The sequence below is a fragment of the Erithacus rubecula genome (genome assembly GCF_903797595.1).
Source record: "Erithacus rubecula genome assembly, chromosome: 10".
Taxonomy (NCBI): domain Eukaryota; kingdom Metazoa; phylum Chordata; class Aves; order Passeriformes; family Muscicapidae; genus Erithacus; species Erithacus rubecula.
In genome coordinates this window covers 17742395-17757956 of record NC_136662.1, presented here as the reverse complement: position 1 = coordinate 17757956, position 15562 = coordinate 17742395, and the positions used below count along the sequence as shown (strand labels likewise).

General features: G+C 45.5%; 1 protein-coding gene across 7 annotated transcripts in view; it reads left to right on the top strand.

Annotated features, from left to right (window-relative positions):
* The first annotated feature begins 5343 nt into the window (after positions 1-5343).
* Positions 5344-15562, top strand: part of ERI3 (ERI1 exoribonuclease family member 3) — a 131474-nt gene continuing 121255 nt past the window's right edge. Inside the window, exons 1-3 of one of the 7 annotated variants that reach the window (XM_079313944.1) lie at positions 5697-5789; positions 9905-10206; positions 15198-15472. In XM_079313944.1, the coding sequence (XP_079170070.1) occupies positions 15221-15472 (252 nt within the window). In that variant the 5' untranslated portion in view covers positions 5697-5789; positions 9905-10206; positions 15198-15220. The other 6 variants (XM_079313943.1, XM_079313947.1, XM_079313942.1 and 3 more) reach the window with 6 other exon arrangements.

Here is a 15562-nt window from a genome sequence, read left to right as displayed (position 1 = left end):
GGTGGCCTGTGCAGGCGTCAGAACCTTCCTTTACACACTGCAAACCTATTAGCTAAAATACTGGCAAAGAGATTTTGGTGAAGTGGGTTTTTTTAACGTTGCATTAAAAATGTTTAAAATGCTTTAAAATGTCCCATTTCACTGCTGTTGATGCCCTCACTTTGAAACACAGCTTTCCCATGACGACATAGCTGTAAAACACATTCAACTTTTTCTTTTTTTTTCCCTTTTTTTTCTTCTTATTTTACTAGTTAGCAATGGAGCTTTGCTATAGCTATTAAAATATAAAGAATAAACTGCACCCAATTGCACAATATTTTTTACCAGGGTTAATCCTGAATTTCTTTGTGGATGGCACTGGAATATCAAGATTAAGTATACAGTCTGAGCACAAGGGTTTTACGACACACAATAATGTAGAAGAGCTTGTATTTCTTTAGCAAATTGACATCACTGTTTGCCCTTCTCTCTTTGTACTTGTTGCGTCTGATTTTTAGGAGCAAGAGTTGGAAAAGGCATGGTAGATGATTCAGTGCAGCTCCCTTGCACTGAAATCACACTGGCACCAATGGGACATTTTACAGTGCTTTAAGTTGTTGGTTTCATGGTTCCCACTGCTTCTCTCAGAAGGTGATCCCACAGTTTAATGCATCACAGCCCAAATAAGAAATGTCTCCTGATGTTCAGCCTGTGTTTTCCTTTTGTCAAATATCTCATGGAAATCCTTTGCTGATGGGTCATTTTATTTTGTGTTTTGGTGCTGACGCTTTCCTGACACAGGTAGTTTTTCTGCTCATCCCATGTGCAAAGTGGGAGTGAGGGGGAAAAGCTGGATTCACTGGGACTCCCACAAAGGGGAAGAGCACTGATTTACAGCCTGAGCAGCACAGTTTATGTTTGCTTTGCATTTCAGTGCATCCTCTTGCACTTGCAATTAAAGTGGGACCAGCCTGTCTGACTGGGTTTGTGTGCTCAGTCAATATAAGGTCCAGCAGAGACCATTCTGACCATTCCAGCAAAGCACAGACTACAGAAATGAAATAACATAATAAATAAAATAAATAAAATGCTTCCAGTGCATCAAACCCCAGAAGTTTGCTCAAATCCAAGCAGATCTCCTATGGAGACACCTCATCCTGGTGTGAAATGTCCAAGACTCCCTTGTCCTCTGCTAATATAACCCAGTCAATAGCCACTTTCTGATGCCATCCAATGTTTTTCTAATGCACTTTATTTCCTAGCCTGCCAAAAGCTGTCCCTCTCACCTCTGTTTTAACTGGAAAAGGATTTCCACCCCATGGCCCTGATTCTGGCTGAATTAATGGTTTTTGAACTGAATCAGCACATTTGAAGTTAAAACAGATCCCCACTGAGTCTGTACATTTTTATTACTGTGCAAGGAGTGCTTAGGAAAATAAAAAGAACGAGAAAGCCCTGAGAGTGGACCACCCTGTTGAGGGGGGAAATGTAGAAATCAAGCATGTTTATATGAGTGATATTTATAAGGTCAAATGACATATATTGTACAAGGCCTTGGAGCACAGCTCAGGAATACCACATACCAGTCTGGGCACTCAAGCTCAAGAAAATTTAATTGAAACTGAAGCAGGTGCAGAGGAGGTCTGCTAAGATGGAGTGGGAAATGAAAAGATAAGATGCTAAGGAAACACAAGAAAAAAAGTGTTGTTTAGACCACCAAAGCAAAGATGGCAAAAATGGGATCTGAGAGCTGCCTATGAATATACCAGGAGAGGGAAAGAAACCAACAAGTTAAATCAAAGGATCATCTTTCCAGAAAAAAATTAGAGTAAACTAGATATAAATACATTTTTTCTGGGAATTATAAGTTTTTCCATCTATCAGGTAGAGAAAAGCTGAAGAAGTCTTCTACTTGGGTTAGCATGGGCAAGTAAAAGAACATATGTGAAAATTGAGGTTGATAAATTGGGATGTTGGAAAGGAAATTATATTACAAGGTAGAGGAGAATGGCTCAGTATCCCTGGCACTTCTTTCCTGACCAATACTCCTACCTGTGGATTGCTTTTATTACCTGAAATATTTTTTTGCCTTTCCTTTGCTAAGAACATCAGCACTTTTAAAATCTCCTGTCGTTGTCATCCAAGAGCCCTGTGCTGCATCTGCAGAGCTCCGAGCCCCACAGAACTGCTGCTGCTCCCAAATCCATCAAGGGGGTCACTGTCAAACAATGAGACACACTTGCTCCCACGGGGTTGGAATGAGCTGCTTTCTTTCAAAACACCCTTTAATTGACAGCCAGAAATAGCTTTCTATGATGACAGGCTGTCATTAATATCATTCACCGGAATGATACCCCAGTGATAGTCTCTGTGTTTAGAGGAAAAGGGAGAGAGAAATCCTCTGCAAACAAATGTTTCAACAGAATACATGAACTGAGCTGTGGTTTCAAGAATGACAACATGAATATAAAATTGTACATTGTGAATATTAGTATTCCCTTAAATATGTACTCACGTTGGTTAATGAGTCCCACCGGTGGCGTTAGTAACTGAAGGATTTGGGTTGGCACATTATTAACTTGTTAAGTAGAAAACAGTGATACAAAACTACTTGTCATGTGTATTATAAGACATTTAAAAGTTTCACTCAGCATAAGCAGCTGAACAGTATTAAAGGAGTTGCTTTTAAAACGATCTGCTGTTTCTTTGTGCTATAATAATGTAAAATCCTATTACTTTGAAAGGAACCCTCATGGACCCTTGGGAGGGAGGCACTGGGAGGAGGGCTGGGGAATGTCCCTCCTTCTCTGTGCTGACTCAGCAGCAGGCAGATAGTTAATCTTGGGTTAGGATAAACTCAGCCCTGTCTTCACACAGAGGATCCCTTCCAGCTCCCACATGGGCTCGGGGGGGGGGGGGGGGGGTGTTTATTCTGTGTTTTCTGCATTACCCCACCCCACTGGTTTGCTACTTTCTAATCAAGCTCTGTCCATCCATCAGCCCAGTGGTGGCTTAACATCTGTGCTAAATGAAATGATGCTTTGTTAAGAAACTGTTGGGGTTTTAAACCAAATAGAACTTCAGGTAACTGTAGACTAGGTTGCTGCATCTGCTGGCAGCAGCAGAGGGATCCAGCCATAGGAGAGAAGGTCACAGCTGGAATCTGAGCTGATTTCCACCCAAGGTTTGAAGATAGGCCTTCATGTAAATTAGGACAGAGCAGACACAGCCCCAGCATGGACCCTATTTCCTATGGGCTTCTTCAAGGCATCTCAAAATCTCTAAAGTAGGACAAGCAATTAAGACACCAGAGTGACTCCTGAAACATGCTCACTTGCTCCGGGATAGAGTTGATCCTGAGGCAATGGGGTCACGGGACTGACATGGGCTGTGCTACCTGGAATAAATAAGGTGGCCCTAATGAGCAACTATGAGCCCTTTTGACCAGTGTTCCCCACCTGCATGACCCAGTTTGTCAGCATTCCTTGCCTAGGGCCCATGGCAATTGACTGCTTTTACTGGCAGAGTCCCTCGGGGAGCGGAGCTGTTCCCAGTGAGGATGCTACAGGGGCCATGTGCATTGATGGGCACGCCACAGGATATCTATTGATCACCCTCATTTATTTTTCCAGAAGCCTGGAGTGAGCCAGATTAATCTGTAGGTGACATTTTCAGTGGCCTGCAGTGTTCATTTGAGGCATGCACGCCCACATAAGACAGGCTCAGACATGAACAATACAGAAACAGTGACAATACTTTATAAAACATGGCTCTCTTTGAACTGGTTTGGGTGCTGATAGTTGTGCCAGAAGAAAGGCCCTCTTTGAAAGTGCAGCTGCTGAAGGGAATCTCATGGCTGTCCTGCAGTCTTTGGTGGACAACTTGTATGGGTCTTACAAGGGTCACAGAGGCTGGCAGAAGCCAAGGTGTGGGCCCCAGTTATTGCAGATAACTCAGCCAGGAAAAGGGGTTTTCCCAAAAAACCTGGGCAGGAAGAAATCTGGCTGCTGTACTGCCTGGGAAACCTGGGAAACAGCACGAGGCTTGGCTGATGAAAAAAGGATATGCACATACCTGTGAGTCATTCATTGTTTGTCTAGACCAAAGAATTACTTTTTAATTCAAGATGCAGAGGTCAGCAAAGGCTTCTTCTCTTTTATCCTCTTAGAAACACAGGCAGGCTGTGAGCCCTAAATTTCAAGCTTTGGGGCTGCAGTGTAATTTCAGCCAGTTCACATCCCTGCCAAGGGAAGGCCAAGGACATACTGCTCAAAGAATACCACAGTGCAAAGGCCTTCAATTCACTCTCCTGGGCTCCTGGCAAACCATACGTCAGTCACCAAAGACTTGACAAATCACAGCAATATAGCTAAGCTTAGAAGTAAAATTTCACATTATCCTTGCTTATGTGGGTGGGAAGCTGAGAGATGCCAAATCTAAGAGGGCTTAAAGGAACTCTTACTATTATTAAATGGTTTGCTGTTGGTATTTTTAGAGTTCTGACATGATACTTACACGGTTCAGGCCTCTCAATTTCAAGGCCGCATACAAACAGAGGAAAGAAGAAATGCAGCCTGAAGAGCCAGCAACTCAATTAAAGGCAGGAGAACCAGGCAGATTCAGTCAGGCAGCCAGTCCACCTTCTGTGGAGCATCAGTCTGGCACTTACCTGTGTCTGATATTTAAGACATGGAGCCAGAGAATGGCTTAAGGAATGATTTGAAGAGGAGAGCAGGATGACAGGTAGGGCTGCTCCTGCCTGCAGGCAAAGGATGGGTAAGGCAGCCCCTAGAACCCCTCACAGTCCTATTTGCATGAGTCAGTGCTCCGAGTTTGCTCATCACACATATGAGGAGTATCAGGGGCGTGCAAAGCAGCTGCTGGCTTGAAGTGTGGAGGTGTGAGTTAATGTGAGAAGCAAGGAAAGAAGCACTGCAGGGAATGGCCCCAGCTAGAACACTTATCATTGAAGCTGAGATTCTAAGAATTATGAATGTGTCAGGAGACTAAAGATTAGGTGTCATTGCAGGTAAGTTCTGAGAATCACAGAATTGTTAGGGTTGGAAGGGATCTCTGGAGATCATCCAGTCCAGTCCCCTTGCCTAGGCAGGGCCACCACAGCAGGTGACACAGGAACGCATCCAGGCGGGTCCTGGATGTCTCCGGAGAGGGAAAACCCCTGGTTGCCTGTGCAGCGCGTTCGTTCCAGCGTTCCTTGCCGGGCTGTCCCGCACAGCACAGCGCCGGCTGCTCCTGTGCCGCTGGCAGGGATGGGGGCTCAGAGCCCTCGCAGAGTGCGACATGTCCTGACATGCCCTGGCTCAGGGTGCCAGCCATGTGAGTGGGGAGGAGCTGCCACAGCTCAGGGGTGTCAAGCAACGACCAGGCTCAGACACAGGTTTGGGATAATAGACGTGAATGAACACAAGCATGGGGGCATCAGGAGTTGGGGGAGGCGTCCTGGGGACGCGGTGGGATGGCCCTTGAGGACACAGGGCAGGTAAGTGGTGGCCCCGGGGTAGACGAGGAGTCGGGTCGGCGGGGAGAGGATGAGATTTCCCGGGCACGGGGGGTCGGGATCGGCGCCCGGGGACCCGGCGGGGCCGGCGCGGCATCGCACCGCGGCCACGCGGCGGGGCCGGCCGGAGAGAACTACGGCCCCCAGCATGCCCCGCGGGGCGGCGCGCGGCGCGCGCTTGCGCAAGGGGGCGCGGCGGGTCGGAAGCCCCGCCCCCGGCGGCGGCGGGCGGCGCTGCGGTTGGGCGGCGGCGCTGCCGCTCAGCGCGGGGTCGGGGGTCAGAGTGCGGGCGGTGAGTGGCGGTGCCGGGCACTCGTGGTGCGGAGTGCGGGGCGCGGGGCCCGGCCGGGCCGGGGCGGCTCCGCCGCGGGGGTGGTGCGGGAGGCGGGCGGCGGCTCGGCCCGGCCCCGCGGGGCCCGGCCGGCGCGGGGGGCCCCGCAGGCCTGGCGGAGCCGTGGGGCCGCCGTGGCCCGGGGCGGGGGCTGGAGGCCCGGCGCGGAGCGGGGGCGCGGCCCGGCCCCCCGCGGCGGCGGGGCTCGAACCGGGGGCGTGGGGCGGGGGTGCCGGTGGGGACCGGGGGCGGCCCCGGCCCAGGGGAGGGCGCGGGGTGGCGGCGCCTCGTCCGCTCGACGCCCGGGCTGCCGGGCCCTCCGCGCCCCGGCGCGGCCCGGAGGGGAGGTCTCGGGGGTGGCTGTGGCAGCAGGCCCCCGGGTCCCAGCTGGAGCGGGATCAGCTGCTTTCAGGGCTTGAGGAAGGGAAACAGCCCGTCTGCCCGGGGGTGGGCACGGGCTGAGCTGGAGACAGCAGTAGCAGGGATTCTTCTATGTTTTGGGATGTGGAGGTTCATAGATGGAGGCAATGACGGAATAGGAGCTTTGTTGGGGTTTTTTTTTCCTGTATTTTTTACTCTGTGAGATTGAACTGATCACCTGTCTCCGATCTTGAGAGTCAAGTAAACTTGAGAAAGCTTAGGAGTACAGGCTGTTTACTTGTTTCCTAAGTGGCGGTAGAAATTTCTTCTCTTTTTCTTTTCTTGCTGCTGTGCTGTTACAGGTGTTTCTTCCAAACTGAGCCGTATGAAGAGGTGTTGTCATTTACTGCTTATGTTCTGTCTTTTACAAGTCCTGTGTCTAGTGGATTTCCGTGGTCATTGCTGGCCTGTTTGCTAATAAGTGTGACATTTGTTTTGCTACTTCTTTACTTATCTAGTTTCTTTCTTGAGCCTTTGGTTCTAGAGATGGTGGATTGACAGCTGCTGTTTAGTCTGAACTCTTGATATTCTTTCAGCTGTGATGCAAGGGACCAGCAAGTTTTCCAATATGTTAAAGCTTGCACGGTGTGTCAGGAAGGATGAGGTATACAGGGCTCCAGGAAGGTACAACTCCAAAGCACTTGTTGCATCAGATGCTGTTAACAGCTGTTTGAAGGTGTTACCTGATTTATTTCTAATGGTAACTTGAATTTATTTTGTCTGGTAGTGTCTTTTTGCGATATTGTAGCATCTCATATCACTTGATATTAAAGTTGGTGTTTGAACTTCTTTCCAAGAATGAATTATTCTGAAATTCAAATAATATGTTAGAAGTCCAGTTGATTAGTCACCGCTGTGTAGGCTTGGGAAATTTGATGTCAGATATTTTTGTTTCCATTTTGAAGCACTGAATTCTGCCCTTTGCAACGGAATTCTCATATTAATTTACACTGTGGACTAAATGCTTGTTTTGTTTCAAAGAGTGGCTCAGTGGCCTTTTTATGCATCTTGTTAATCTTAAACTTTGGGTCGCTCTACATGAATAGTGTGTTGGGCTTGGGTTTTTTTTGTTTGTTTTTTTTTTTTTTTTTGTGAAGTTAGTGTGTCTAGACAGATTTGAGTGGTACCAAAATCCAGAAGAAGAAAGTGATTAAAGCCTTTAAAAATTGCCTATGCGCCTGATGCTAAATAAAGAAGACCTTGTATTGAATAAACACTGATACGATGTAAAGTTTCTGTTCTGCACTTGAGAGATGCTTCAGTTTGCTTTCTTTAGAGGGCCTGAGTACAGCTGTTTTGGTGCTTATCTTGTTTTGATTCTGTTAACTTTGGTAGGCCTTGATTTTTTTTTTTTTTTTTTTTTTTAACTTCTTAAATTTTGGAAATAGAGTTCTGCAAGATACTTAAGTGTGTAAAGTATTTGCATTTTACCCTGTGTCTGTGTCAGGCCTGTCACCCTCTGCAGTAGAGGGCCCCAAGGCTGTAGACTGCAGGTGTGGTGACACCCAGGTAAATGGTGCACGACTTGCCCAGTGTGCCTGGGCTTACAGGAGAGCATGGAAGGCTTTTGTCACAAGTCTCTCTTGGATCTGAAGCAGGTATTTTTGCTAGAAATGGTCCTGCTGAGACTCCTGGTGTTTCACTCTAGTAGTGATGAGCTAATATACCAGTATGGTGCTATGGGGCAAGCAGGGGAATAAATGAAGAACTGGACAAGCTGATGCTGTCTAGATATAACCTAGAGCAGAGGTGCTGGCTGTGCTAGGGACCATCTGGAGCATTTCCCTTCACTAAGAGAAGTGATCTCAGCTGGCCTGAGGCCAGCTGAAAAGTTATGTTCTTCCTAGATGTGTTGAGTAGGTAAAGATACTTCCAACCAAAAACTTTTTTTTTAAATTTCAGCTATATTTGCTACAATTTTTTTTCCTGTGGTTGAATATTAGATCCAACATCTTCCATGGCAAATTTTCTGGGCTGAGACTGAGTTGTGTGGAAACCATATCCCACTGTAGATGCTACCCTGCTTGGAGCCTTTGCCAGTGTACCAAGACAGAGCTTTGCCAGAGCACTGGCTTTATTTTAACACTTCTGGAGCTTATTTGTGAAGATCAGAAGTTACCAGTGTATTGAGCAATGCAAATCTTGTTTCCCCAAATCCAGGCTGAGATTCATTTGGCACTCTCAGGTGTTAACCTTCCTTTTTCAGATAACGAAGATGTGCAGCTGTATAAGTGGTTTGAACAACTGTGGCATTCATGTGCATGGAAATGAAGTAATTATGCATGCCGGATTCCATTAAACAAAGGGTGGCCTACTATGTCTCCTTTCCACTAAATTAGGCCAATATGCAATAGTAGCTTTTACTGACTCTGTAGTAGCTACAAATCTCTAGCTCTTGGCACTGGGAGCTGTGCTGAGGATTGAGAGCACAGAAGTGCCATAAATTTCAGAAGTTATCTCAGAGACCTGGGCTGGGAAACTTTCAATGAAAACTAAGACATGTTATTTTTTGACAGCGAATGGATTGACCATTGAAATGAGCTGTCTGAAGGTAGAGGGAAACCTCCATTCTTCATGCTGCAATTCAAGGCCAGAAACTTTTCTGAAAGATGTTTCAACTTTTGGGCTCGACTAAGGAAATGGAAACTTTAGGGCCAGCATTACATGAGGTTGAGACAGGATGGTCTGGTGGGCTTTGTGAATTCAAGTTTAATGTGTCTATGCTGCTAGAGCCAAGATAACTTCTCCATCCTCTGCAAAGTGCCACATCATCCCAGGTGTCCCTGTCCTGGTCTGAGTACATGGTTTGGTGAGTGGCTGAGCTGACCAACAGCCCCAGGGGCTCAACTCCTTCCTGCTTTTGCCAGTGTAGGTCCATCCTCTTCTTTGAGCTTTGGTATTCATCCAGCCTGGCCCTGAGCTGATTCGTCTCACTAAACCAGCCGGAAACTATCTTGTTTTAATTGTGTTTTATTCTGGCTGTGTTAGTCCTTTTATAGGTTCCTGTGGTTGAATCAGCTCACAGAAGGGCCAGACAAGTTCAGGAACTGGTGTAATGTAATCAGCAGGAAAGTAAGACTGAGAGGGAAGGACAGGCCTGCCTCCTTTTGGCCTCCCAGAACCATTGGCTTGGTTAACCTCATTTTGTGTAGTTTCACACTGGTGTGTTTTCTTATGGCTCCCAGGCAGATGCAGGAGACTGGACTAGAGGATTTTTGCTCTGATCCTATGAAACTGTTCTTTTCCTTAATAGCAAATCTGTTCTTCCTCTTTGGCTTTTGCTGTATGTGTCCCTGTTATTGCTTCTTTGTTTTAATTTTTGTTCTTTCCTTTCTCTACGTTTCTTCTAAGTGACCAGTCCTTTGCTGTGTGGAACTTCTTCAGACTCCAGCTTAGACCCGTTTGCTCATCTGCAGTTACTCTTGGAGAAGGTTTAAAAATACACAGCAAAGCCTGTCTTAGGAGACCAGTCAAGGAGCTGACGAAAGTGGGTTGCCTAGCAGAGGTGGCCTAATAAAATTGGAGTGGAATTGTACTGTGCATCTTTGGGACGGCTTCTGGGTGGTCTGTTGAGACAAATTTGTGTCCTGCTGGTGTGGAGTCTCATGTGGGTTTCACTGTGTTGTCAAGTGAACTGAGATGTGTTTGTTTCCCAGCTTTGTAGGGTGCCATAGCTCCAGCAAGTGCTTCCCTAAGTAATCAGCGCCTTCGGCCTTGCACATTGTGATTTCACAAGCCATCGCGTCTGTGATGTCACAATGGAAGAGATTCTGGTGCTCTGACATGTGTGGTCGTGCCTTTGACAAATCAGCCAAGGAACCCAGCGGCAAGAATGAGCTCAAGAAATGGGAGAGACCTTCCTTAACCCAAGAGTGCCCTCCATCCTTTAGGCAGCCTTTTCCATGTTCACTTATCTCTTCCACAATGACCATACAGAGGGAACCAGTGCCTGTATAGGGTGATTTTTTTTTCAGTTGACCTGCCAAGCTGCATGTTTCTCCCAGATAAGTAGTTGCCCAACTCTCCTCCTGTATCCCTCATTCTTTTCTGTTGTTCCCCTCACTTGTATTGCTTCTAATTTTAGACTGTAAGTTCTTGAGAACAGGGACCACCTCATCAGTAGTGGGAAGAGCCTGGGTGTGATTGTGGAGTACTGTAAAAACAAAATGATGAATGCCAAGTTGTATCTGAGCTGAGTAATGATGGGGCAGCATATAGACATGCCATGACATTACAAATTTTCCAAAACACAGGCGTGGTTGTCTAGCAGTGCTGGAGACAAACCCAGCCAAATGTGAAGGGAGTGCAGCCATGAAGTGTACTGTTCTCGTGTTCAAGTGATGATACTGTGAGGTTAACAAATTAAAGAAAGAAGCAAATTTACCTGTCTAAAATTGTGTTACTTTATTAAACAGTTCTAAAAGCTTTGTCTTTTGTTATTTGTTTTACTTTATGTTGGTTGGGCTTTTTTGCAAGTTTGAGTGGTGAGCATGGGTAAGCTGGTCTTGTTCATAGTCTAGTTTCCTGCCTCACAGGCTAGCCAGGTGCTGTCATTTTTGGACTGTAGTTCATCTGATGAAATATTTGGGTTTAGGTTAAGGTTGATTAAAAACCACCCTGAGTTATCTCTATTGTTCTTCAGTTATATCTTCACTCAAGTGAAATATGGGTTCACATTTGACCTCTCAGTATGCATTTGAACAGCTACCAAAATTGCAGTCCTGCATTTTTTGTTATATTGTGTTCCAGGTGTTGCTAAATATATGCCATTTTGTTCTACAGAAAGCATCTCTATTACCGTATTTTTTTTTTCCTCCATAATTCAATAAAATAGACAAACCTCACTTACATTTTTGATTGGTTTTGGTTGCTCTAGCCTTGAGTTCAGTTGCCTGTTGAAGGCCAGGAGTCACAGCTGCCCCTACCCAGGTTTTGCACAAATAATAAACTGAAGAGTTTTATTCCCAGAGCTTGCTTGCTTTTATTTTTTAATTTCAGTTTGTCTTGTAGTTTAGGTTAGTGGGGGGTTTTCTTTTTTGTTTTGTAATATAGTGGAGTGCTGTCTTTCCATAGCGAAATAATTTATCATGTAAGTGAAGGCTATCATAAAATGTAATTTCTTGGGTCACCCTGCCAATATGAAGTTAAGTGTTAACTTCCTACCCCTTCCCTACTCAGTTAACCAAACTGGAAAGTGAAGAGGAGTATTTTGGACTTAAAGGCAAACTAATTTTAATTAGATGTAGTTGTAAAAAGTTCATATTTATGTTATGTGCCAGGAGTCATTAAGTTCAAGTTCTTAGTAGGCTAATTTGTCCTGCCATTGATGAATTTGACTTCTGGAGCTTGTGTGGTGCACATCTCTCTGTGGTTTTGGGGCTGCCCTGCAGGCAGGGGACAGCATTTGCACTGCCCTCCTGGCTCTTGTCACCATTCTTCACGTGGCAGGAGTTCCCTGTCTTGTTCTTTGCCACTTTGGTTGTCCCTGAGCCACTTTCCCAGGAGGAAGCCTGGCATGCCACAGCCGCCAGTGCAGATTCTCCGCTTCACGCTCAGTGGGGCCCCTGGCAAAGCTGATGGCTACAGCTGCCACTTGCCTTTCTCTTGGCTTTCCTTCCTTACTGGTGGTCAAACTGTCCTGCTTTAGTACCATGTGCTTGGACTGCTAAAGAAGTTAAGAGCTGTGGTCAGCCTGAACTTGTCTTGGTACCTGCAGCTGATATCCAGAAAACATTTTTTTTTTAAATTTATTTTTAAAATATAAATGCAGATTTTAGCCAGTACTGTCACATGGGACACATGCTGTTACACAGCACAGAACACAAACTATCTTCCAGCTGAAACCCACCACATACAGCCATTTCCCATCTTACTGGGTGTAGCAAATGTAAAGTGCTGTCACATTTTCCTAGGTCTGTGTACAATCTGTCAAAATAATTCCTGAGGTCCAACCTCAGTTCATGGTCCCATTACATTTCATACGTATCTGTGTGAGGAATTTGAGCTGTGTGATATGAAATATTAACCTAGTAGGGTTGACTGCCAGATGTGACAGCTTGCACTGTCTGAGATTATAATCTGATCCTGTGTGTATAAGAAAAATATATATGGTATTTTATGTAGGTTTGGAAATGGAATCACTGAACATGTGGATTTATATGGCTAGAGCTGGGTTTTTAATTTTTGAAGCTGCATTGCTTACATTGTTGTCTCTTGGAAAAAATTACAGGATAATTACTAGTGCTTTGCATTGTCATAGCCATTATAAATGCTTTTCATGACATCTAATAAAGTGTGTTTGCTCACCACCTATCTTGTGCTCTGAGGCACTCTGACCTTGCCAAAGAAGATGATGTGAGGTCTTCCCAGGGCACCCAGAGCAGTGGCTGGGTAAACATACCGTTAAAACTTCATTTGGCTGAAGGTGCAGAGTTTGCAGTGGGGTTGCCCTTATTTGTATGCTGCCTGTGTAGGGAAATGCACATGCAATACTCCACTCACACACCTTTGTTCGGAGCACTGCTCCCTCTGCTACATGGGAGAGTGGGGAGGGAGGCTGCTTTTAGGATGGGGAGCCTGATCCCGTTACTAGACATGGACCATTGCAGAAGCTGTTAGTTGGCTCTGGGTGTTGGCTGTTACTTCCCTCCACTGGTGTCACATGGCATTTTTGTGACCCTGGGTCACCCCAGGGTCTGGCATGGTGCTGCTGTGGCTGCATGTGGACGTGCCTCAGTCCTGCCAAGGCGTCTGGTTTACCTTTGCCATGGCTCAGAAACCTCTGCACCACTGTGTGTAGTGCAACCCAGCCTGAAGATTCATGGGGTCCATGTCAGATACCCTGGTCATGCCAGTTAAGATACATTAGAGAAAAGATCTTGCTGTGTGTGGATAATACATGTTTTATTGCCTGTGTTTGATACAGGGGTTGGAGCCTGTCTGCCTCCCCCACTCCACCTGTGTATTTTACTTGATGCAGTAGGCTAAAGACCAGGTTTTCCTTCAACTAACTTAGAAGCTGCTTTATTCTGAGAGATTACATTTGTTGTGATGGGCCTTTAGACTCATAGTAGTTAGAAGGTTTAAAGCACGTATACTTTAAATATCTCTCATCCGGCATATATAAGTAACATATAAGTCTATGAGTAACTTCTGTTTGGTTGTAATGCATTTATGAATGACAGCCAAAGCTGTAGATGGAAAGGCAATAGGTAGAACTGAGCCCCTTTATAATAAATGCCATGTTGGTCTCTTCATTTTTGGTTTTGCTACTTGAGGTTTTGGTTTTCAAGGTACCTGCTGTCTGGCACACTGCTTTAATAAAGCAAATGGCTTCAAAACATAAAGGCCTTAAGCCAGGGGCGATGCATATATGCTGTACAATTGGCAGTGTGGGCACTGGCTCAGTCTTAAACATTTTAACTTCTTTGATTTTTGCCTTTCACTCAAAAGCTTGGAAAGGGAAGGTTACCAAATGTGTGTTTACTCGAAGCACACAACCTGCTTATCCGCAATTATCTCCTAATCTGGTCCTTCTGAGTTTCTCTGGTCTCGCAGGTAAATACAGATTTAGCTGTTATTCAAGGCATATTATTTACCTCATTAAGTGTGTGTTTTGGCATGTGCATTATTTACCTGACGGACTAACCGATGGGAGAGAGCAAATGCTGTCTTTTGTGCAAACAGTGACTTTGTTCATGAGCAACAAGTCCCCGTTTTGCCATGGCCACTTTGTCTCCATGTCTCACAGTGAGTGCTTCCATTCTTTCATGGTAGAGCAAAAAGCCAGCCCAGGTGGGGGGGGGGCTGTGCTCATAAAAGGGCGAGTGGGTGGCATGTCAAGTGATGGAGTTCTTCCAGGAGCAGTGGGACCAACAGTGGGGATATATTTAAATGTTTATGTAGCAAGATTGTGGGTATATATATGCACACACCATTAGAGGGGTACTTCTATCCTTGGTTAAGAGGACTGAGTTGGTGCAATTTGCTTGTTTAGCTATCAGTCCCTGTACCCACCTCTGTAACACCATGAGCTGGTCTTGATTCTCATCTCTGTAGATCTATTAACAGCTCTGAGGCTGACCCATCTTGGATAGTTACAATCCTGGCAACTTTTTCTGTGAAGTTTTAGAAGAAAAGTAGCAGGAGGGGAAATCCAGGTAGTCTCACATGCATAATGCAATTTATTAAATAGTGTTTGTTAAATAAAAGTATCAGAAGGTGATGGCTGAGTGAGATTTTTTTGGGAGGAAGTCTGTAGCCTATAGAGTTCTTGTGTGTGACTAGTTGAACTGATATCCTTGTCTGAGAGAAATACCTGAAGTAAGAAGTGGAGTGTAGCACTAAAATCACATCTCTGAGAAACCTCTTATACAGAGCAAATGAGAACTTTCCTGGGGAGGAGCCTTCCAGCCACCAGCCACCTGGATTTGTAATGGAAGTGTCATGTTTTGGTGCAGCTGGCAGATGTTTCAGGGCCAAGGTGTAGGGATAAGGTGTACTGTTGGTATGTGTATTGCTGTATTTAATTTTTACTATTTATCAGAAACTGCATTGTATATGAAAAGATACAAGGCCTCAGAAATTTCAACAGGGCTTAGATTGGGTATTCTGTGTTTTAGTTGGTTTGTGTTCTGTTTTGCTATAGTGAGGTTCAGCAGTGGGGTATGATCTGGTGCCTGGAGCCATGACTGTTGTGTATTTCATAGTTCTTAATTTAGAGTCATTTGCAGAGGTTAATTTTCAGTTGCCTGTGATTCTGGACACCTTAAGCTCAATCCAAATGTCATATGTTGTGCTTAGAGCAGGTCACTTTGTTATTTCAGGTTTGTGGTGCTGGAACCTCCACTCTCCACTGGGAAGCACAAAGGGAATCCCTGTTGGAGGAGAATACAGATACCAGTAGAGATGAGATATATGTGTGCATGAGTAACATGAGTCTCTCTTCAGTTTCAGATGCCTCTGGATGTTCAATGATAGCATTTCTCCATACTGGAGCAGCAAAGTTTCCCCAAAACTTACTTTCAAGGTCAAGACAAGCTGTGTCCCCCCTCTTCCCAGCTGGTGTTCCCAAAGGGTTCAGCTCCATCGTAAGCAGGAAACTGGCGTCCCACGGCTTTGGAGCTTCCATGGCAGCAATGTCATCCTTCCCTCCACAGAGATATCACTACTTCTTAGTGCTGGATTTTGAGGCTACATGTGATAAACCGCAGATTCATCCTCAGGTAAATGGTTAATCCTGTTAATTATTGCCTTGCAACTTGCTGCTGCTCTTCTGAGAGGTAGAAGGAAAAAGCACACTGCTGGCTCACTAA